Consider the following 22901-nt stretch of genomic DNA (forward strand, 5'->3'; position numbering starts at 1 on the left):
GGTGCCTGGGTGGCTCAGTCATTGTTAAGCATCTGCCTTGGCTCAGGTCATGATCCCAGGGTCCTGGGATTGAGCGCACTTCAGGCTCCCTGCTCCATAGGAAGCCTACTTCTCCCTCTCCCACTCCCCCTGCTTGTGTTTTCTATCTCTGTGTGTCTCTCTCTGTCAAATAAATAAAATCGTAAAAAACAAACAAAAAATAAATAAAATTAAAAAATAAAATAAAATCTTTAAGAAAAAAGTTGGAAAGTATACTTACAAGCTACTCAAAACCTTTTTTTTTTTTTTTTAATCCAAATTTACCACTAGTATTCATATTGTTTTAAAAAATTGTACTATAGGGCGCCTGGGTGGCTCAGTCGTTAAGCATCTGTCTTCAGCTCAGGTCATGATCCCAGGGTCCTGGGGTCTTCATTGGGCTCTCTGCTTGGTGGGAAGCCTGCTTCTCCCTCTCTCTCCCTCCCCCTGCCGTGTTCCCTCTCTTGCTGTGTCTCTCTGTCAAATAAAAATTTTTAAAAATCTTTATAAAAAATAAAAAATATTATGGCTGTGTGGGTAAAATTATATGTTTCTTAAAAATTGTAAGCATCAATATTTAAATAAAAGATGAGTATTTAAATACAATTTCTTATCAGAATGGAGAGTATGGCCTTTAGCCTCTAAAGGCTGCAAACCAATCACAAAAAAATGTTCTACAGGGGTGCCTGGGTGGCTCAGTGGGTTGAAGCCTTTGCCTTCAGAACAGGTCATTGGGATGAAGCCTGCATCTGGCTCTCTGCTCAGCAGGGAGCCTGCTTCCCTCTCTCTCTGCCTGCCTCTCTGCCTATTTGTGATCTCTCTCTCTTTGTCAAATAAATAAATCTTTTTTTAAAAGAATGATTATATAATCTTTGGGGTTCCTCTAGCTCCCAAATTCTATAGATAATGAAAGGGTGAGCATAGGGGAGTCTCCTTCATTCTAAATTCCATACCTAGCTCTTTCTAAAGCCCAACAAAGATAGTGGGGAAGGCTGTTCTTGCTGTCTTGGGCTTCACTGGGGGGCATCATATTGCTGAATCCACCTGAGTTTAGGGTCTTGTCCTAGAAAGAGATCTGCTTTGCGGAGATGGGTAGATGTGCACCAATCAAGTCCAACGGCCAATTTATGAAGTGACAGCGAGCGCTGTAACAGCAAGGGCACCAAGCTTTTCCACCCCTAACCCTGGACTTCCCACCCTGTGGGTACCTCTATCGAAAGCAGATAGTGTTTACAAAATTAAAACTTCTAGGGGCGCCTGGCTGGCTCAGTTGTTCAGCGGCGAGCTCTTTTTTTTTTTTTTTTTTTTTTTTTTTTTTTAAGATTTTATTATTTGTCAGAGAGAGAGAGAGAGCTCGCACAAGCAGGCAGAGGCAGAGAGAAAAGCAGGCTCCGTGCCTGAGCCTCCCAGGCGACCCTCAGTGGCCCAACTCTTGATCTCAGGGTCCTTACAAGCCAAGCGGAAGGTGGGGCTTTCTATCCAGTGCGAGTCTGCTCAGCCCTCCGCCTTCTCTTGTTCTCCACCCACCGCCCCTCCCTGCACTCTGGCTGGCTCTTGCTCTCTAAAATAAGTGAATAGATAAAATCTTAAAACATAACAAAATTTCAAAACTTTTAGGGGTGCCTGGGTGGCTCAGTTGGTTAAGTGCCGGACTCCTGATTTTGGCTGGGGAGATGGAGCCAGTGTCCAGCTTTGCATTGGGCACGGAACCTCCTAGAGATTCTCCCTCTCCCTCTCCCCCCCGTCTAAATTTTTTTAAAAATAACAGACTTTTATGGGCACCTGGCTGGCTCAGTCACAGTAAAGCAGGCTACTCTTGATCTCAGAATTGTGACTTTGACCCCCATGTTTGGTGCAGAGATTACTTAAAAATAAAATCTTTAAGAAAAAAATCTTTTTTTTATGTTTACTTCTTATTCTTTGCTTTCTTTCTTTTTTTTTTTTTTTTTTTTTTTTTTGTGGTAATGCTGGGTTTCGAACAGGGGCCTCAAACAGCAAATTGTGCTTAGAAGGGTGCCAGTCAGTGAAGAATTGGGAGGAAAGGACCGACCCCGCCTTAGCCGACTCATGGGAAAGCTTAAGCGTTACCTCCACCGTAGATGAGCACCTGCCTCCAGGTGGGCCACGACCCGCTGGGCCAGAACTGCTCCTGGACTTGGGTGGCCGGACTAGCATTACCCCCAGATACTTCCTATTCCTCCCTTTCCTAGCTGATATGCTAATACCTTCCTTCGCCGGGGTCGGTCCAATCCGAGGCGCTGAACTCGGTGTGGACTGGCAAGTTTTTTTTCCTCTCTACCCAATTTAGGTGGCGGTGGAGTGGGCGATCTCACCGCTGCCCCCTCTGCTGGCCCCTCCCGAGTGCTCCAGAGGCCCGGCTTAAAGGGGGTGGGGCTGGGCAGGCCCTTTCCCGCCAAGGGGTCGCATGGGGGACGGGATCTTCCCGCAGGCGAGAAGGGCTGGTTCGCCTCGCCGGGTGGTGCCCTCCCCGGGGCGGCAAGCCCAGCAGGGGCGTGTCCCCACGCTCACCTGCCATTGGGCAGGTGGGGCGGCCGGCCTCGGGCAGGGCCGGACTATATAAACGCGGAGCGGCGCCGGGCCAGGCGCGCGGCAGGATGGTGGACAGCGTGTACCGCACCCGCTCCCTGGGGGTGGCGGCCGAAGGGCTCCCGGACCAGTACGCGGACGGAGAGGCGGCGCGCGTGTGGCAGCTCTACATCGGGGACACCCGCAGCCGCACGGCCGAGTACAAGGCCTGGCTACTCGGGCTGCTGCGGCAGCACGGCTGCCAGCGGGTGCTCGACGTGGCCTGCGGGACCGGGTGAGCCGGGGCGGGGGGCGACGAGGGGCGGGCGGGGGGACCTCGGCCAGGCTCGTCCGGCCGCCTCCTCCGGCGACCCGCAGCTGGACGGGGACGGGCGGCGGGGTAGAGCGGGCCGGAGGCGGGGCGGAGGGCACCCAGGGTGCGAGGGGGGTGTGGGCACCGCAGGGTGGGACTCAGGGTGGGGACTGCGGGGCACCTCGCGGCGACGCGGCGGCCGGGCTTTGGAGCTAGACCAGCGGAAGCTCTCACGGGTGCTGGCTCTGGCATGGCTCCCCAGGTATGGCCTTGGGCAGTGTTAACAGTTAACATTCGTTCAATATTTGCCTGTGCCACGCGCTGTGCCAGGAGCTGTCCACAGGTCCGCGTTTAAGGTCCTCACAAAGCCTCATGAGCTAGGGAATGCTGTCCCATTTACAGTGGTCAGAAACCTGCCTCAGAGGAGTGAAGGCCCTCTACCTAGTAGAGAGGAGATTCAGACCTGGGTGGGTCCAGGTCTGGCCTATGCTCCAAACCCCCAGGCTGTACTACCTCCCCAGGCACGGGTCCTCAGTTTGCCCCATCTCTCCAGTGGGGCTAACACCAGTTACCAGGGTTGCCAGGAGGATTAGTGCACACTGATAGGGTGCCTGGCTCTGAATGGGTGCTAAAAAAACAAAACGGGAAAGTCGCTACCTGGTGATAACACGGATGTGAGGAACCTCATTCGAGGTAGGTGGAGAGGGCCTGGGGAGACATGGAAGAAGATGAGTGGAGGAGATGGAAGTGTCCAGCATAGGGTCTCCTCCTTGCCTTCCTAGGCCCCCTGACTGCCCCTCTCTGCCTTTCCCCTCCGGCCCTGCCCAGGGTGGACTCCATCATGCTGGTGGAAGAGGGCTTCAGCGTGACCAGTGTAGATGCCAGTGACAAGATGCTGAAGTATGCGCTTAAAGAGCGCTGGAACCGGAGGCATGAGCCGGCTTTCGACAAGTGGGGTACGCAGGTCCAGTCGGGCCCTCCCTGCCCAGCACCCCAGGGTACAGTACTTTCTGCCCCGGGCTCCTTTAGCTCCTGTGGCTGGAGTGCTTGATTTCCTTAAGGCGACAGCAAAATTACTTTCATTTCCCGGGAAAGGGAGGCTCAGGCACCGGAATGAGGTATTTGGTAACGAGGGGCTAGTTTTAGTGAAGTTTGTAGGGTCTTCTCCTTTCTCCCAGATAAAAACCGGGAAGCGCAGAGCCATTCTTCCCAATCACAGCTTCCTCCACCTTTGACTCCTCCTCCCCTTCACCCTCCATTTCCATAATGACCCCATTCCCCTAACTGGATAGGGAATCCCCTTGTATCTTGAAGGGGAAACTGACGGCTGCACTTGGTGTAGGTGGGTACTGCTGGGGCCATGGGGCCATCCTGATCCCTCTTCCCCTTCCTGGTCCCAGTCATTGAAGAAGCCAACTGGATGACCTTGGACAAAGATGTGCCCCAGCCACCAGGGGGTGGCTTTGATGCGGTCATCTGCCTTGGAAACAGTTTTGCCCACCTGCCAGACTGCAAAGGTGAGAGGGGGTGTGGCCTGGATCCTGGCCCCTGCTTTGAGCTCTGCCTCTTTCCACAGACCCTCTGGGTGCCTGCTCTTCTGTCCGAGCAGACTGTTTTCTGTTCCGCTCTGCTCTGCCTTGGCATCCGTATCCCCAGGGAGGAGGAGGAAGATGGGAGGGAGACTGGACCCCAGGGCTCTCGGCAGACGCAGCCTCTCTGTCCCCATCCTGAGCTCCAGGAGACCAGAGCGAGCACCGGCTGGCGCTGAAGAACATCGCGAGCATGGTGCGTTCTGGAGGCCTGCTGGTCATTGACCATCGCAACTACGACCACATCCTAAGCACAGGCTGTGCACCCCCAGGAAAGAACATCTACTATAAGGTGGGGGTCCCCGAGGGTGGGAGGCCCAGAAGGAGGGGATGGCATCCTGGGGTCCAGGTCCCCCAGTGGTTGCAGAGGCTAATGTAGCCTGTCCCGCCACCTACAGAGTGACCTGACCAAGGACATCACAACGTCCGTGCTGACTGTGAACAACAAGGCCCACATGGTGACCCTGGACTATACAGTGCAGGTGCCAGGGGCTGGCCAGGATGGTTCCCCTGGCTTGAGGTAGCCCCTGGGCTTGCTGGGGGGTTGGAGGGGGCGTTGCTGAGGCTGCCAGTCTTCACGGCTGCCTGGGGGCTCTGTTGCAGTAAGTTCCGGCTCTCCTACTACCCACACTGTTTGGCTTCCTTCACGGAGTTGCTCCGAGCAGCCTTCGGGGGCAAGTGCCAGCACAGCGTCCTGGGTGACTTCAAGCCTTACAAGCCGGGCCAGGCCTACATTCCTTGCTATTTCATCCACGTGCTCAAGAGGACGGACTGAGCTCTGAGCGTGGCCTCAGCTCCTACAACCCTCTGCCCAGGCCCTGCCCGATCTGGCTGGGGAGGTGGGGACCAGGGGTCCCATACCGAGGGCAGCCCCCAGCACAGATCCTGGGGTGTGGGGAGGGGCAGACTGCTGCTGTAGGTGTAGGGATTTGGGCAAATGGAAGCGTGAGCAATACAGCCTGTGCCTTTTTCGTTTTCTGCATGCCTTGTGTTTGGGTCAGAAGGCTCCAGCTCCCGGAGGTGCCCTCCCTTGGCCTCACTCCTTCCACAAGCTCTTCGGCGCCAGCCGTTCAGACCACAACCAGCAGGGGGCAGCATAGACTTTATTTTCAGCCAAGACTGGGCTCCCTCTGGGGCCCAACCCCTGCGCTACATCCAGGCCCAAGCTCCTCCTCCTGAGCAGGGTGTCTTTAGTCCTGGAGCTGGAGCTGGCATGGAAGGACAAACCCGTAGGCAGGGATGATGCCCTTTGAGCGCTTGTGGGGCTGCTCGGCTCCGGCTCCGAGGGCGTCTGCCTGGAGGTAGGCAGCCTTTGGGTGCGACAGCAGCAGGCGGAGAAGGAGCCCTTTGCTCTCTCCAGAGTCTGCGGGGTTACCTAGCACCTTCGGCCCTCGCGGGCGGGGGGGCCAGACGGCAGGAGGCTCCTAACAGGCCGCAAACTTGCGCTGGCTGCGCTTGTACCTGAGCAGTTCCTGCTCGCTGACTGACGGTTGCAGCCGGGCGGCGGCCTGCAGCAGGTCCTCCATGGTGAGGAGCAGTGCCGAGCTCCCGGCCTCCAGCCCTGGTGGGGGGAGACGAGGGGGAAATAGCCTGTGGTCTGGGTCGGAGGAGGACAGAGCCTTGGGGTGGGCCCCTTCTTGCCCAGAGCCCCCAGATGTCAGTAGTCCCTCCTCTGAAATCCAGGAGCAGGCCTGGATCCCATTAGCTTTTTGGTCTGCCTCTGGGGCTGGCAAATGGCTCACCTTCTTCCAGGTCCCGGACCCTGCGTTTGAGGGCAGCTGTCATGGCATCAGAGCAGAGGGAGTAGAGGTCTGCCCCCGTCAGCTGGGGAGGGCAGTGATCCAGCACATTCACCAAGCTCACGGAAGGTTCTAGCTTGAATCTGAAAGAAATGGTTGAGTCTGTCAAAAGGCATCCTGGACCAGCTTATTCTGCACATTGCCTTTATTCCCTAACCATCCCAAGGCCCAAGGCTCCTCAGAGTCTCCCGCTAACGGGGCATACTTGCGTGTGATGGCACTTAGAACACGGAGCTGGGAGGCACGGTCCTCACTCACTCCCACGAACACCAGCTTGTCAAATCTGTAGGGAAACGGGCAGGCATGAGTGTCAGAGAGCCCAGCACCAGGGTGGAGGGGGCACAGGCTGGGGCTCAGGGGCCAGGCCCAGGTGGGCATAGTTGAGGTGAGCGGTTCAGGGTGTGTACCTGCCGGGCCGCAGAAGGGCAGGGTCCAGGAGGTCTGGTCTGTTGGTGGCTCCAATCACAAACACATCCTGAGTGCTGTGAAGACCATCCAGCTCGGCCAAGAGCTGAGACACCACCCTGCAAGTGAGGACATGGAGCCAGAGTGTCCTTGGCCCTTCCCTAGCCTCTGCCCTGCCTGTGGGGCCCCTCCTCGCCAGGCCTTCCCCGAGGGGCCACCGACACAGCTGGGTCCTGTGTACCCTTCCATGCATGCCCCCTGATCTCAGTGTTCCCCCCCCCAACCCCACGGCCCCCTTTTCTCTGTTTCACTATTTGGGAACTGGAATGGCTGGCAAGCTCTGGGCTCTATAAAGACTGCCACAACCTGTCTCCCGTCCCTCCGCCTTAGACCCCAGACTCCAATCTGGCTGAGACCCCCACCTGTCCATCACACCTCCAGAGTCTCCGCTTCGCCCCCGGCTCGGGGCTAGGGAGTCCAGCTCATCGAAAAAGATAATGCATGGAGCTGCGGCCCTGGCCCTGGCAAACACTGAGGAGAGAAAGGGACTCAAAGGAGGGGGTAGCTCAGGGGGGTCTGAAGTCAGGCGATGGAGGAGGGGAGCCAGGAGTGACAATTCCATCACTCTAGGTGCTAGGCCACTCTGGGCAGGTCCTCTTGTAGAAAGGACCATGAGGCGGTGCAAAGACTAGGAGCCACTGGAGGGTCAGGGAGGCACAAGGGCCATTAGGGTTTGGGAAGAGCTAGAAGCCTGGCCCCTCCTTGCTCACCTTCTCGCACATTCTCCTCACTCTGACCCACATACATGTTGATGAGCTCAGGCCCCTTCACGCTGAGGGAGAGGATGAGATTCATCAGATGCGTAAGCACACAACTAACCTCCCAGCCAGCCTCCCTCAGGCTCCCCAGCCTCTGGAAGCTCCCAGTCCACCCACCACCCCTTCCACACCCCCCTCGCCACCTGAGGAAGGTAAGGCAGCATTCGGTGGCTACTGCCTTGGCCAGGAGGGTCTTGCCCGTGCCAGGCGGACCATGGAGCAGAAGGCCCGAGCGCCTGAGGCCCAGGCTCAGCAGCTCGGGGTGCTCTAGAGGGAGCTGAATGGTCTCCAGAATCTCCTTTTTCACCTCCTGCAGCCCGCCCACATCATGCCAGGACACCGAGGGAATCTAGGAGATGGAAAGTATGTGGTTGGGGGCAGGGTAGTGGAGAGAACTCCTGTCCTACCTCCGAGGACCTGGAGTCTCTACCTTGGGGGCTCCTATGGCCTGGGAATGAGCTGTCTGCAGCTGCTCTAGGGCCTGCCCGAAATCCTCAGCCAGGAGAGGAAAGCCAGCAGCACACAGCTCCCCCTCGTCCTCCTCAGTCAAGCCACCTGCCGAGCTGCAAAGAGAAACCCAGGAGGACCTCTGGAGGAGCTGACCAGAAGCATCCTCCCCAACATGGTCCTCCTCCCCCTTCCCCAACTCCCACCCTCCTCCTCCATATTTCCTCTTGCCTCCTTTCCCTCCCAGTTTTCTCACCCCGAGTTCTTGATCCTGGAGCAGGCTGCCCGGCTGCTGTGGGTCAAAAGGGCATAGAGATCCCCTACCACGAAGCCCTGGGGAAGCACAGGAGAGGGCACGGGAGCTGGGCACAGCAGGAAGGAACCCTCAGAAGCTGGCCCCCCAGCAGGAACAGAGGCCCCGGGCTGCTGAAGCCTGCAGGGGCAGGGCAGCGGGACTGGGGGGCGGGGGTGCGTGCCTCTTCAGGGTACTCACTGCACACCGCCGTGCCAGCTGCGTCAGGTTCACCTCTTGGCCCAGGGGAAGGTGGGCGGTGAGGGCCCGCAGGACACTGAGCCGCTGCCCCTCTGACAACACGGGCACCTCCAGCTCGTGAGGAAACGCCGTCTGCACATCGGCAGGCAGGTCCTGGGCCTGGCTCGTGGTAGCCACGACCAGCAGGGGCGGGCGGCTGCAGACACAGAGCCGGCGCTGAGGGCCAGAGCGTGGCTGGTGGCCCCTGAGGGCTGTCTTGTGGTGAGGCTGGTGCAGTGGGGCAGGGAGGTGGGTGGGTGCTGGTGAGTGCTGGGGTGGGTGCTGGGCAGGGAGGAGGTGGGTGTGAGAGGGAGCTGAGCACCCCAAAGCTTCCTGCAGGGGCTCCATGGGCACACCTGAGAGAGACCTGTGACCACCCCCCTCACACAGGGAGCTCACTGAGGGGAGATGCTGTGCTTTTCCTCTAACGTGGTGCTCCCCACGAAATACTAGGGACCGCATCATCCCCCTCCCTCTGGATACCCCAAGCCCCTCAGACTGCCAGGAGGACAGACAAATGGGCGAGAGGTCTGAGAAGCCACTGAGGAAGAGAAGACAACAGGCTGAAGAGAGGTGGGAGGGCCGGGCCTCGCCCTTTACAGTCCCAGCTCTGCACAATACCTGGTGAGGGGATCCTCATCGAGGAGGAGGCGACGCAGCGTGGCCACCACACGGGTGTCCTCCCCTAGCCCGTCACGGTCCCGGCCCAGGAGGTCCACAGCTGTCAGCAACAGAACCGCAGGCCGGCAGCGCCGGGCCCGGGAGAAGGCGGCCTGCAGCTTTGTCTCCACAGCCCCACTGCTGTCGGCGCAGAGGCTAGAGCAGGGCACCTGGGGACAAAGGGCAGGCGTGATGGACGCAGAAAGGGCAGGGACAGGAGCCACAAGAAGAGGCGGAAGATCTTTTTTTAGAGGGCGGAGACAGGGGAGCAGTAACACTGGCCAAGTGGTACCTCTTCTTTACCCTGACCTCAGTCCCTGGACCGCCCGTCACAATCTTCAAACCCCTTCCTTTTTGAAAGTATCTTTCAGTAGCGGAGAATCATGGGAATATGTCTGACCTGCTCAGGTCCTGGGGCCAGGCTGGTGGCCAGAAGGGGAAGGGGAGAGGGAAACTCCGGGCCAGGAGGTGTACTTGGGGTTCAACTCTCCAGGTACCCTCACCTTCAGCAGGTGGAGCCCGAGGCGGCTACAGGCTGCAGTGACAGCTGTGGTTTTCCCACTGCCCGGGGGGCCCCGGAGAAGGACACTGCTGGTTCCTGTCAACAGAGCACCTCTGCAACCAGAGAACAGACACTTGTCTTTTCTATTCTGCTCAAATTGAGAGCCCTCAGTAACAGAGGGACCCCTGGATCGAGAAAGCAGGCACTCCCTTCCTTGTAGGCCCCTTCCTCCTCCAGGGCTGCTGCCCAGTGGTGAGGCTGTAGTTCCCATGCCACCTGTGGGGCTCTGGCAGGGGCAGGGAGCGTACCCAGCAGCCAGGACCGTTCCCTTTTGTCATCGCTGCCTTCAGTAAAGCCTTGACTACTATGTCTGGTCTGGACTATATTGAGAGGAGGGAGGGCAGGGTCTGTGTCTACACATAGGCCAGTGGTATGAGGAGCTGTGTCCTTTGGTGAAGGCCAGCGTGGCTAGTGGGCTCCCCGTGGGGAAGGGCGATCTCCAAGACAGCTATCCCTGGTGGAGATTCTGCTTCCAAAGCCAACCCAGGAGGGTAGAGGTTACCCCCAGGAAAGAGCCTAGGAATTTGCCTACAGAAAGGACGTGGGCTAGCGGCCTGGGCATACTGGTCTGAGGGAGGACCACCAACCTTATGCTGGCCAGCACATTAGGGACTGCTTGTCCAGCCCACTGCCCCTCCAGAGATGTCCCGAGCAGGCTTCTCTCATACCCTGGGGTCGCAGCCTCACTCACCCCGGCTGGAGGCGAGGCTTCAGGGCAGCACAAAGCTCAGTCACCAAAGTTTCCAGGCCTGGAGGTGACAGGCTGTTCCAGGGAGTGGATTCTCCTGAAGTGAGACTGGGAACAGGGCTCAGGGTAGAACCCACCTGTGCAAGGTGGGAGGAAGCTTTAGTGTCTGGAAGCTGTTTCTGTCCCTTTTCCCAGGTCTAGTCCCATCCCCAGGGCCTCACCAGGTACAAGGAGGTATGAGCCGTGTCCGCCAAGTAGGCCCCGGTCGGCCCATCTGGAGCTTCGCCGACAGTTTTCTTCACTTTAAAAAACATTTCCCGCCACCTGCAGAAAAGAAGCCCAATGAACTGCAGATCCAGAGCCCACATACGTCCCTCCCAAAAGGACAAGGTGGCTGTCTCCAGCGCAGAGGTGGACCGCAGGGACAAACTCAAGAGCAGCACAAACAACTGCCCCCAGACCCAGCAGGGGGTGGTGGTGGGGAAGGTAAGGGAGAGCAAGTAGTGGTCCTTCTTATCTCCCTGGCAGGCTCCTGCGCATTTTGAGGGCAGGAGTGAGAGCTGCCCGCCGTATCCCTCATGACAACCATCAGAGAGCCTTGGGGTGTTTCTCCAGGTAAATGGCCCCCCCTACAGTTCCAGTGGGAGAAGCCACAGCTGCACTGAGCAAATGATCATGTGACCTTTTTTTTTTTTTTTTTAAGATTTATTTATTTGACAGAGATAGAGAGAGATCACAAGTAGGCAGGGAGGCAGGCAGAGGCAGGCTCTCTCCGCAGAGCAGAGAGCCCGACATGGGGCTCGATCCCAGACCCTGGGATCATGACCTCAGCCGAAGGCAGAGGCTTTAACCCACTGAACCACCCAGGTGCCCCTCATCTGACCATTTTCAAAGGCTTCAGAACACAGTCTTCCCCCTGCCAATTCATACAAAGCCTTCCAAAACCTCAGCAGGAAGGGGCCCTTGGCTTATCCGGTAATCCACAAAATCGAATTGCAGATTCCTTATTAAAGACATCTAATGATTTTCCATTTTGGCTGCACATTAGAATTACCTGTGAAATTTGGGAACATCAACATCTCCTACATATTGTATGATTCTATTGGCAGACTGGTATTTGCTGGGGCTGTGGGAAGGAGGGAGTAGGTAGGGTCTGCTAATGGGAAGGGGCTTGGGGGGATGAAAATGTTCTGGAATTAGATACTGGTGTTGGTTGCAAAATCTTATGAATATAGTAAAAGCTACTGAGCGGTACACTTTAAATTTATGAATGAGATCACAATTTTTAAAAAAGTAGTCTCAATGCCCAGTGTGGGGCTTGAACTTATGACCCTGAGCTCAAGAGTTGCATGCTCTACTGACTAAGCCAGCCAGGCAGGCCCCAGCCTCACCTTGACTTTGCGTCAATAGGTCTGGGCAGGGCTCAGGCATCTGTAATTTTGAAAGCTCCTCTCAGCCATAACCAGGGCTGTGCATTCACTGGCTAGTCTCAGAGTGAGTTGGGGCCACTCAGCCTAAGAAGGGTGCAGTGGGGAGCAGATAGTACTAGCCCAATCTTCCAGAAAAGAAACGATGAATGATTCCCCTCTTTAATCCTAGGGGGAAAGGCAATGACTTGGCCCAGACTCTAACTTGGGCCTCTTTAAGCTCCAGTCCATGCAAATTATTTTGTTCACATTGTCTCATTCATAAAGCTGCTTACTCTGGCAGCAAGTGAGGTGTATGGGAATAACTCCAGGTGGAGGGGAGAAGCATACTAGATCAGTACTATGAACTCTGGCAGTTATTAGGGTAGGCAGATATCGTGATAAAAAGTGGAACATAGGGAAGCCAGTGTTTTCCTGTTATTCAGTATTAATGAACAGTGGGTAGTTCTAGAACCTGGCATCTCAACCCTGAGTCACAGTGCATATGGTGAGCAGTGGAATCCAAGGAGGAACAACACTGTGGAAGGCTAGGGGGATGTCTCCCCTTCCATGGACAGCAGGACCATCTCGGTAAGTACAAGGACCAGACCTCTTGAACATATCTGGGTACTGGGGAACGCTGGGTTGTGTTCTCAAGACAGTGGAGCTGGATCCTGCTGGCTTGTTCTGGGGGAGCAGAACCATGGAAGAGCTTGCAGAGACCACAGCACCACCACTGGAATTCCAGTCCAGGGATCACAGGACTCCCCAGCAAAGGCTTCCCTTACCAGGTTTGGGGGAGGAGGGCTAAAGCACCCTTCTCTGTCTGTCTTTGGGCCCACCTGCCCACCCTAATCCTGCTTTCCAGGACCTGCTCAGTGGGAAGAACTGTGGGCTCAGCACCCAGAGGAGGGAGGCAGGTCTCTACAGGGCTGGAATAGCAGAGACCCAGGAACAGAACAGGCTTGCTGGTCTGTCTCAGAAGGGCCCAGTGTCTGCTTTCCTTTGAAGTACAAAGGGTGGGCCTTCTGTAATATTCCTACAGAAAGCTAGCTCGTAGATATTGGCTATATTTAAGATGGGAGGCACAAACGGGAAGTAACTAATACACATCAGCCTGGCATTTTCTACCAGGCCCCAGTTGTAGATTAGATTTGGGAAAGCTCAAAGAGGTGCCATGAGCATTAAATGGGGTCACAAAGGGCACTATCAGGCCCTCGTGTGGGTACCACAGCTCTGAATAAACCGAGCTCTGAATGTTGACCAAGAATGAATCAGGCACTCCACACAAGGCATCTCTCCCGGCAGAGGACCCAGGCTACTAGGCCAGAGACCTTGGGCATGCCAACTCGTACACCTCAGTTCCTTCTGGCTGGCTGGCACCACCTCATTGAAATCCCCTGTTGTGTTCTCCTTCTAGTACATGGCTACAGAAAAATCAGTCTTGGGGTATCAGGCTACGCATTCTCCTGCTTCACAGAAAACCAAAGCAATCTCTGAATTCCTTGCCTTCCATTTTACATGGAACCTCTGTGATCAGTATCTACAGGGGGAGAAAGGTTGGATTCCTTGTTTTGGGTGGTTGGGTCACTTATACTTAATTTCTCGCTCCTTATTGAGAATAAGGAGAAAGAGTCAGCCTTTCAATGACAGCATCAATCTGTCTCTCCCTTATTTTGGGAGATGGAATTGAAAAGCTGCATGTGCACACACCATTAATTAGGGCAGAAATCAAAGCCCAGGTCTCCTTATGTTGAGTATATGGGAGGCGTGGCCCGAAACCTGGCCCAAATGACCCTGCGGTTGTGAATGAAAAGCAAGGAATCTCATGTTGGTCTAGGTCCTTAAACTTCTTAATGCTTTCCTTTACCTATGACCACCCAATTATTTGAGGATAAATACCTCCCGAAGGTAGCAGTGGTTCTTAATCTTTTTTCAGTCCTGTGTCTATTTAAGAACCTGAAGAAAGCATGTACCTTTTCTCTAGAAAAATGTACATGACAGGGGTACTTGGGGGAGCTCAGTGAGTTAAGTGCCTGCCTTCAGTTCAGCTTATGATCCCAGGGTCCTGGGGTAGAGCCCCAAATCAGGCTCCTTGCTCAGTGGGGAAGTCTGCTTCTCCCTCTCCCCCCTCCCCCCAGTGCTCGTGTTCTCTCTCCCAAGTAAATGAATACAATCTTTTTTAAAATGTACATGACAACAAAGGTTTCTTATATACAAAATTATTTCACATGTGGGGAGGTGATCATAGAACTCTTGCACCCAGGTTAGGAATCCCAGCTGTAGGATAAGAGGCAGGTGCGTACCTGGGCAGTTTCTCTGGGCTTCCTTCCAGGATCTCTACTTGCCCAACTGTTGGCACACACAGAACATCCCCTTCCTGGACTGCCCTGCAACACAGCAGTGGCCCTGGTCAGCTCACAATGAGGGTCAAGAACATGGGCCGACGCATCCGCACATGTCTACTCCCAACCCGCAGACCATAGGGGCCTACCGCCCACTCAGAGATCCCAAGCAGTTGTCCGGACACCAGGTCTGACGTAGAATGAGCTGGGGGGAATGGCAGAGAGGCTAGAAAGGGGGACTCAGCAGTGAGGGCAGAGCAGGATCCTGGCTCTTTGCAGGCCCTCTCAAATCAAAGAGGTTTCTCAGTTTAAAATGTCCAGATTCACCTTCTGGTACCAATTTCTCTTCTACTGACCACCTGCCACACAAAGAGGCATCTAGCCACAGTATTGCCAAAAAATGTGGCTTTATAAAGTCAGAGGCTCTGTGGGACCGGATTCTAAGGCATGGGATAGAAGAGCAAGGGTGGGGGCGCCTGGGTGGCTCAGTGGTTAAGCCGCTGCCTTCGGCTCAGGTCATGATCTCAGGGTCCTGGGATCGAGTCCCGCATCGGGCTCTCTGTTCAGCAGGGAGCCTGCTTCCTCCTCTCTCTCTCTCTGCCTGCCTCTCTGCCTACTTGTGATTTCTCTCTGTCAAATAAATAAATAAAATCTTAAAAAAAAAAAAAGAAGAGCAAGGGTGAGATGCTATCCTCCTGACAGGGGGTAAGCAGCTAACCTGGGTGTCTGAAAGTGCCGGTAAAGAACACGGTCATAATTTCCGTTGGTGCTGTAATGTGGAGAGGACACAATTTCGATGTGTAACTCTTTGGCAAACAGAGGCCCAGACAGCAGTGAACAGCTTCCATTGTCTTCAGGGGTTCTGGAGCCTTCCAAGTACCTCTATCAGAGAAATAACCACCACCTTACAACCTTCTTCCAAGGAGTCAGGCTCTGCCCCACCTTAACTGTAGCAGCCAACATTTCTCTTTGCATCCTCCAGCCACAGGGCCTGTGGGACGGGAGGCCTAAGGTAGCCAAACTGAATTCCTGTATCTTCCCTAGAAACAGAAACCTGTCCTTCTCATGGGCACCACCAGGAAGAGATTTCTGACTCTAGTTCCATAAAGCTCCCCAGTACGAATAACCTTTCTGCAATACCTTTAAGTTGACCCTGAGCCAGGAAAATGATAGACATTTAATTTCCACAAGTCCTTTTGAGTGACACCAGGGAGCAACTGGAATTGATATTAATTGGACATTAGTGGGGTCACTGAATTCAGGCTGTGGAAAAAGGATATGGTCTCACTGAAGCTGAAGGGATTGGTTCAGCTGAATGAGATGAACCTCAGTGAGCTGTCCTCAGTCTGAGGACTCCAGTTTCTCCACCATTCAAAGGGAAACCCACACCTGACTCCCATTCATGCATATCATATATCCTTCTTGACATCTTAGAGCACTAATTGGCTATGCCAGCATTATCTAACAGAAGTTTCTACAGTGATAGAAATGTTACCTACATGTGCTATTGAGTATTTGACACGTAACTGAAGCAACCGAAGAACCGAGTTTTACATTTTATTTAGTTTTAATTAATTTAAAAAGCCACACTGTGGCTAGCAGCTTCCATATTGGACAGTATAGGTTTAAACCATACATCTAGGTGCCTAATTAAGCAGTAAACTATTTGTCCCCCCAAATACAATGATCTTCTTGAAGTAATCTCCTTAAAGGCAGAAAGAAAATTTCTCTTGGGTATACTAAAATATTAAAACCAAATACCAGGCACTAAAGAGAATATCGAGCACTCCCCTCCGAGGAATTTACAATATATAACTGAGTATTAGACAGAGTACATAATCAATCATAAAGGGACAGAAAATAAATGCCCTAAGAAAGGTACAAAACGCTATAGGAGAAAGAAGTCATGTTAAATATACGGTAAGATCACGTAAGGCTTTGAGAAGAAGGTGGTGTCTTTCGATGGGCTTTGAAGGAAAGGATGGTAGGACTTTAACAGATGAGGCTAGCAGAAAAGGAAGGAATTTGAAGACAAGAATAAGCATGAGCAAAAGAAATGAGGTATCATCCTCTATATTACTCAGTACAATCCTGGATACACTGTAACCAATTCAACAGACAACTGATTAAGCAGATTAATATACTGTATACACCTGGTAACTTGAGGATGACTCTTTCCTTTCATCTGAATAGATGAAAGCCCTTCCCATGTGCCACTACACCATGGAGGATTATATTTTGATTACAGAGATAAATAAGACTAAGAGACATTAAGGTCTAAGAAGTAAGTGATCTAAACTCTACAGCTCTCTTCTTCCAATTTAGTTTAGATAAGGAAGAGGGAATAAGGAGTGGAAGCATTCCTAACCTCAGTCCTGTATCCTACCTGAATTCTGAGCTCTCCCACTTCCAGGAGATCACAGCCGAGATTAAAAGCCAGAGTGGCAGGCACGAGGGCCAGTCCGTCTGCGAGGGGCTCTCCCGGCTGTCCAGAGCCGGGTCCCAGCCTTTCAGAGAGGTCCCAGCGAGGCTCTAGGACCTGAACCCTGGCCAAATGTGGCTGGGAAGTGTTAGAAGATTCTCCCGCCCGGGTCACCCATACCCATTCGCCCTGGAAGAGGCCCAGGCTACGGAGACAGCTCCGGCTTACTCCGAGCGAATCTCCAATCCCTCCCAGAACTCCCCGCAGTCTCCGGACTGTGCGGTTAACCGCGAAGGAGGACACCACGGGTGGGGGTGGGGGCCGGCTGCTGTCCCTAGCCTCCTGACCCAGTTTGGCTCGCCCACGGAGCTCAGTCACAGCTAGTCGCGTCCCTGGGCCCAGCAGCCCTTGCAACGCCGGCCGTGTCTCCAGCACCCGCGGTCCGGGCACTGGCAGGGCCTCTCCGCGCCGCACCAGCAGCGGCCCGACTCGCGGTCCCAGTCCGGGCCCCGGCGAGGTGCCAAGCAGCGCCCAGCCTAGCGCCGGAGGCCGCCGCACAGGCCGCGCCCGCACCCACGCCCCGGAGCCCAGAGCCAGGAGCCGCAGCAGCGCGCGGCTAACCAGTAGCTGCGGGGGCCCTGGACCCTGCTCCTCGGTCTCCGCGCCCGGCCCCTCCAGGGCCGTCACTAACAGCGCCGGCCCTGCGGGGCTCTCCTCTGCGGGCCGCAGGGCTAGCACCAGGCCCAACCCCGCCTCAGGCCACGGGCCCCCGGGGGGCAGCAGCACCGCCAACGGGGGTGCCTCGGTCGGGAAGGGCTCCAAGACCCGCAAGACTGCCAGCGCCATGGTGACAGGAGACCAACGAGGAAGGGGAAGGAGAGCGGCTTCCGGAGCCAGACCGCCGCCCGCCGTTTCCGCTTCCGTCGAGGGCGGTGCTAGGACAGTGGGCGGGGCGGGGGGGGTTTCCTGGCCGGCTTACTCCTGGAGGGTGAGCCGCCGCTGGGATTGAGGGGTGGCTTTCTCCGTGGCGGTAACGCGTTCACTGCCGCGGAGTAGTCAACATTTTGAGACGGTGTTTTCAGGAATTTGCCTTCCGCGCCTGCTAAGGGAGTAACGTCCTCCCCACTGCCCTGCCTTGCACTTAACAGTTAATTGAATGATAAACGAACCGTCGGCGTGCCCAGGACCAGCTTGGCCCAGGGCTGGGAGCTACGGGTGGAGTGTTTAGGAAGGAGTCCAGTCCTCCGTGGAACTCCGATAGTTTCCACGGTGGAACTGTAGGCACTGAGGCTTGGTGGTTGTGGGGAAGGTTGCAGGAGGGAGTGGTAGGATAAAATTGCCTCAGCCGTGCTTATGGCTAGGTAGTGGCTGAAGGCTGGATTACTTACTACCTGTGATTCATGGAGCCCTGGAGTATTTGGTACTGCCTCACCTGTTCCAGCACATGCTACACAAAACCCACGTCCTAGTGTTTCTTGTCCTGTTTCTTGTCCTATTCGTTCTACTCCCACCAAGCTTGAAGTGAAGACAAAGCAGCTTCGCTTTTTCATCCAAAACCAGTTGCTCTCCCCGCCCCACCAATCCTTGCAGACTGGAGACCCACGTCCTGTTTCTATCCTGCGGGGTGAGGGGCGATGTGGTGGTGGGGGCAGTAGAGCAGGCAGAAGAAAGGGGTCCAAGGCTTCAGTCATGAGAGGGAATCAACAGCTTGCTTCCCAGCTTTGCTGTTACTTAGATTCCATCCTTGTCTCCAATTCCACGGCTCTGGACAAGGCACTTGGACACCGACAGGCCACACCTCCAGTAATTAACAAAAAAATTGTTTTTTCTCTTGGAGTTAGTCAATTTTTTTATGGTAATCTATTCTTCCTGGACCTTGCATTCTTCAACCACTGCCTAACTTTCTCCCTTCCTTCACAGCTGAACAACTTGAGGCAGTCTTCTACTTTGTACATCATGAATTCCTGAACATTTCCTGAAAATCTGAGAGTTGAATATTAGATTTACATGTTAGAAGGTATTTCTATTCCTAGTGAGACAAGAAGGTATTTTTATGTTTTTTTTTTTTTTTTTTTTTTTAAGGTTGTGTTTATTTGACGGAGGGAGTGAGCAAGTGAGTACAAGCAGGGGTGTGGCAGAGGTAGAGGGAGAAGCAGGCTTTCGGCTGAGCAGGGAGCATAATATGAGGCTCAATCCCAGGACCCTGGGATCATGAGCTGAGCCTAAGGCAGATCTTTAACTGGCTGAGCCACCCAGGGATCCCTATTTTTTATTTATTATTTTTTTAAAAAAAGATTTTATTTATTTATTTGACAGAGATCACAAGTAGGCAGAGAGGCAGGCAGAGAGAGAAGAGGAAGCAGGCTCCCCGCTGAGCAGAGAGCCCAATGCAGGACTCCATTCCAGGACCCTGGGATCATGACCTGAGCTGAAGGCAGAGGCTTTAACCCACTGAGCCACCCAGGTGCCCCTATTTTTTATTTGTTAAGTGGGCTTCACACTAGGGCTTGAACTCATGACCCAGAGATCAAGACCTGAGTTGAAATCAAGATTCGGATGCCGACCCAGCCCTCCAAGAAAATATTTTTTTAAAAGTCTGATTATAGTTCCTGGAGGTGATTCTAGTCTTAAATTTCAAATTGCCTAATTCCACTTTTGTTTTATTTTGTCTTGTTTTGTTTTGTTTGAGAGAGAGGGAGAGAGAGCAGGCATGCTTGAGGTGGGGACAGAAGCAGAGAGAGACAATCTATTAAGCAGACTCCATACTGAGCTTGGATCCCAGTGTGTGGCTCCATCTTATAACCCTCAGATTATTACCTGAACTGAGCCAAAATCAAGAGCTGGACATTTAACCAACTGAGCAACCCAGGAAGCCCTCCACTTTTTTTCATTTTTCTTTTTTTTTAAGTAATCTCTGTGCTCAACATGGGCCTGGAACTCACAACCCGAGATCAAGAGTCACATGTTCCACTGACTGAGTCAGCCATGCTCCTCCTCTAGTTCTACATCTTTAAAAGAGCATGTAAGAATGTACTAGAGACCTGAATTCATATGGGTGAAAGTTCCCATTTGGTAGCTCTGAACTGTATAATGTGGCTCTGTCCCTTGCTTCCCACAGGGACCAAGGACTGGGAGGATGGTGGGGTGAGTCCAAAAAGGATATGCCTGCTTTACATAGGCAAGTTCTGGGCCTCAGGACTACAGTGCTCCTTGAGAGCTTAGGAATGGGTAAATAAATCTGGTCTCCTGTCTGGTTCAGCAGCCATATAGACACAAATACCCATCCACAAATATCCTTTCTTTCTTCTTCTTCTTCTTCTTCTTTTTTTTTTTTTTTTAAGATTTTATTTATTTGAGAGAGAGAATGAGAGAGGAGAAGGTCAGAGGGAGAAGCAGACTCCCTGCAGAGCTGCCCCAAGGCAGGACCTGACTCCAGGACTCTGGGATCATGACCTGAGCAAAGGCACTGGCTTAACCAACTGAGCCACCCAGGCACCCCTACAAATATCCTTTCTTTTTTTTTTTTTTTAAGATTTTATTTATTTATTTGACAGACGGAGATCACAAGTAGGCAGAGAAACAGGCAGAGAGAGAGGAGGAAGCAGGCTCCCAGCTGAGCAGAGAGCCCAATGTGGGCCTCGATCCCAGGACCCTGGGATCATGACCTGAGCCGAAGGTGGAGGCTTTAACCCACTGAGCCACCCAGGTGCCCCAAATATCCTTTCTTCCCAGGCTTTTCCCCCAGCAAATAATGGTTGGCATGCAGTCTGCTTTGTTACTTTGAAATTCTCATTAATCAGTGGGGCCAAAATATTTCCATAAGATAGGAACCTACGTTTGTTGCCTTTACTTCCTTACCTCTCACTCACTCATCAACTCATTATAACCTTCCTTCCATTTCTATAAAACTTTCCCTCGGGGCTCCTGGGTGGCTCAGTGGGTTAAAGCCTCTGCCTTCGGCTCAGGTCATGATCCCAGGGTCCTAGGATTGGGCCCCCGCATCGGGCTCTCTGCTCAGCGGGGAGCCTGCTTCCCCCTCTCCCTCTGCCTGCTGCTCTGCCTACTTGTTTGTTGTTGTTGTTTTTTTTAAAGATTTTTATTTATTTATTTGACAGAAAGAGATAGGGAAAGAGGGAACACAAGCAGAAGGAGCTGGAGAGGGAGAAGCAGGCTCCCCACTGAGCAAGGAGCCTGACATGGGACTCGATCCCAGAACCCCAGGATCTTGACCTGAACCGAAGGCAGACACTTAACGACTGAGCCACCCAGGTGCCCTGCTCTACCTACTTGTGATCTCTGTCTGTCAAATAAAGTCTTAAAAAAAAAAAAAAAAAAAACACTTTCCCTCAAAGATCATCTACAACTACAGAATCAAGGTAGTGTTGTTTGATCATTATCTTACTCAGTCATTCCTTGGAATGTGTCACTATTGACCAATCCTCTTTTACTTCCTTTGCCATTGCAACACCGGTTTTCCACCTACACCTCTGATGGCTCCAGAAGTCATCTTCAACTCCTCCCTTTCCCTTACCATCTTCTGCACAGTCCAGTGAATCACCAGATCCTGTTGATTCTACATATTTCCCAATTCTGTCTTGTCTTCTCCCTGCCATGGCCTTTGTCTTATAACACTGCTGTACAGGGGTCACAGGCTTTTTCTTGAGCCTTCTCCAGTTTCTTCATATAGTCAATAGTCTAATGGAGTCGACTTTTTGCATGAGCAGGGGGAGAGGCAAAGGGAGAGGGAGAAGCAGACTCCCTGCTGAGCTGGGAGCCTGATGTGGGACTTGATCCCAGGACCTGGACAGCATGGCCTGGAGAGCTGAAGGCAGATGCTTAACCATCTGAGCCACCAAAGTGCCCCTTTATCCTTTATTTAATTTAATTTATTTTATTTTATTTTCTAAAGGATTTTATTTATTTATTTGACACAGAGAGACACAGCGAGAGAGGGGACATGAGCAGGGGGAGTGGGACAGGGAGAATCGGGCTTCCCGCCCAGCAGGGAGCCGGATGCAGGCTCAATCCCAAGACCCTAGGATCGTGACCTGAGCAGAAGTCAGATGCTCAATGACCAAGCTACCCAGGTGCCCCTGATTTATTTATTGTAGAGAGACAGAATGAGAGAGCAAAATAAGAGTGAGAGAGAAAGAGAGAGAAAGAAAGAACAGGGGAAGAGGGAGAGAGTCTTAAGCAGAGGCCATGCTGATTATGGACCCCGGCCCGGGGCTCCCATCCCTGAGATCATGACCTGAGTTGAAACCAAGTGTCAGACGCTCAACTGAGCCACCCAAATGCCACACCCCCGCCCCAGGCTTAGATTTTTTTTTTTTTTTTTAAGATTTAATTTATTTGTCAAAGAGAGAACACAAGCAGGGGGAACAGCAGGCAGAGGGAGAGGCAGGCTCTCCACTGAGCACGGGGCCCAGCTAGGATCCTGGGATCATGACCTGAACCAAAGGCAGACTGAGCCACCGAGGCACCCCTTGACTTTTTTTTTTTTTTTTAATTTTAATTATTTATTTGAGAGCATGTGTTGCCCTTGAGAACCAGTTAGGGGAAGGGCAGAGGCAGAGGGAGAAGCAGGCTCCCGGCTGAGCAGGGAGCCAGCCAGAGGCTGGGCTCCATCCCAGGACACTGGGATCTTTTTTTTTTTTTTTTTTTTTTTTTTTAGGACACTGGGATCTTGACCTGAACCAAAGGCAGAAGCTTAATTGACTGAACTACCAGGTGCCCCTGGAGTTGACTTTCTGAAATATATTCCTCCAGCCACTTCTAGATTTGTGTAATTATTACATTGTATCTTAAGCATCTGTTCATACAAGTCTGTGAACTTCAGTCAGTAAACCCCCTAAAGGCAGGAAATACTCATTCATTAGGACATTGGCTTGGGCAAGGTGGAAGTAAGGGATGTCTATCCTAAGACACTCAACACCGTGATAGCTTTTCCACTGTATTCCCAAGTATTCCAGTCTAGTTGATTCCCCAATCACAGGACACTTGACAATAGGAACGGGGACCCGCTTTCCAAAATTGTAACAAACCCAGAATTTTCATTTAATTTCACCAAGGTCGCCGCGAGCCAGCCTTCTCCTTTCATTCTCTGCAAGTCCCGTCTAGGAAACGGATTCCCTGGAGGACAATCGGAAGCTCTCTCCACCAATTTTGCATATGCAATTAGTGCTAAGTAATCCTGATGAAGAAAGGTACCCTTCATTTTACGGCTTCTTTCCTTCCATTCGGACTGAGCGAAGGAGCAGAGCAGGGAAAGAGTAAAAGCCACTTTGGAAGGGACCGGGCTGCGAAGAATGGCCGAGGCCGACACACACCAGACGCGGGAGTGCGGCACTGGGTGCTATGCTAGGGCTTCC

At 53.1% G+C, this 22901-nt stretch overlaps 2 protein-coding genes and 1 long non-coding RNA gene across 6 annotated transcripts; 2 read left to right on the forward strand and 1 right to left on the reverse strand.

Moving 5' to 3' along the window:
- The first annotated feature begins 84 nt into the window (after nt 1-84).
- On the forward strand, nt 85-5428 carry LOC309865986 (glycine N-methyltransferase). 4 transcript variants are annotated; one of them, XM_082733117.1, is made up of 7 exons: nt 2001-2135; nt 2327-2839; nt 3686-3813; nt 4258-4374; nt 4590-4738; nt 4845-4966; nt 5050-5428. In XM_082733117.1, the coding sequence occupies exons 2-7, from the start codon at nt 2634-2636 to the stop codon at nt 5219-5221; spliced, it is 894 nt and encodes a 297-aa protein (XP_082589243.1). In that variant the 5' UTR covers nt 2001-2135; nt 2327-2633; the 3' UTR covers nt 5222-5428. The 4 variants fall into 4 exon arrangements, with proteins under 4 accessions (XP_082589244.1, XP_082589242.1, XP_082589243.1 ...); XM_082733119.1 differs by having other exon boundaries at nt 4596-4738; XM_082733118.1 differs by having other exon boundaries at nt 85-2839; nt 4596-4738.
- A 103-nt stretch (nt 5429-5531) lies between these two features.
- PEX6 (peroxisomal biogenesis factor 6) lies at nt 5532-17441 on the reverse strand. Its single transcript, XM_082733103.1, has 17 exons — nt 16495-17441; nt 14827-14990; nt 14070-14153; nt 10579-10681; nt 10361-10494; nt 9611-9722; nt 9069-9277; nt 8409-8604; nt 8172-8248; nt 7899-8031; nt 7612-7817; nt 7421-7482; nt 7073-7181; nt 6653-6769; nt 6451-6528; nt 6189-6328; nt 5532-6007 (listed from the first exon to the last, which is right to left on the reverse strand). Exons 1-17 carry the CDS (start codon nt 17374-17376, stop codon nt 5871-5873), a joined length of 2943 nt encoding a protein of 980 aa, XP_082589229.1. The 5' UTR covers nt 17377-17441; the 3' UTR covers nt 5532-5870.
- LOC309865990 lies at nt 12220-22687 on the forward strand. Its single transcript, XR_014312365.1, has 3 exons — nt 12220-12354; nt 22205-22315; nt 22602-22687. It is a non-coding gene; the product is annotated as an uncharacterized lncRNA (long non-coding RNA).
- Nucleotides 22688-22901: the final 214 nt, after the last annotated feature.

This window comes from Mustela nivalis, assembly GCF_964662115.1.
Source record: "Mustela nivalis genome assembly, chromosome: 5".
Lineage (NCBI taxonomy): Eukaryota > Metazoa > Chordata > Mammalia > Carnivora > Mustelidae > Mustela > Mustela nivalis.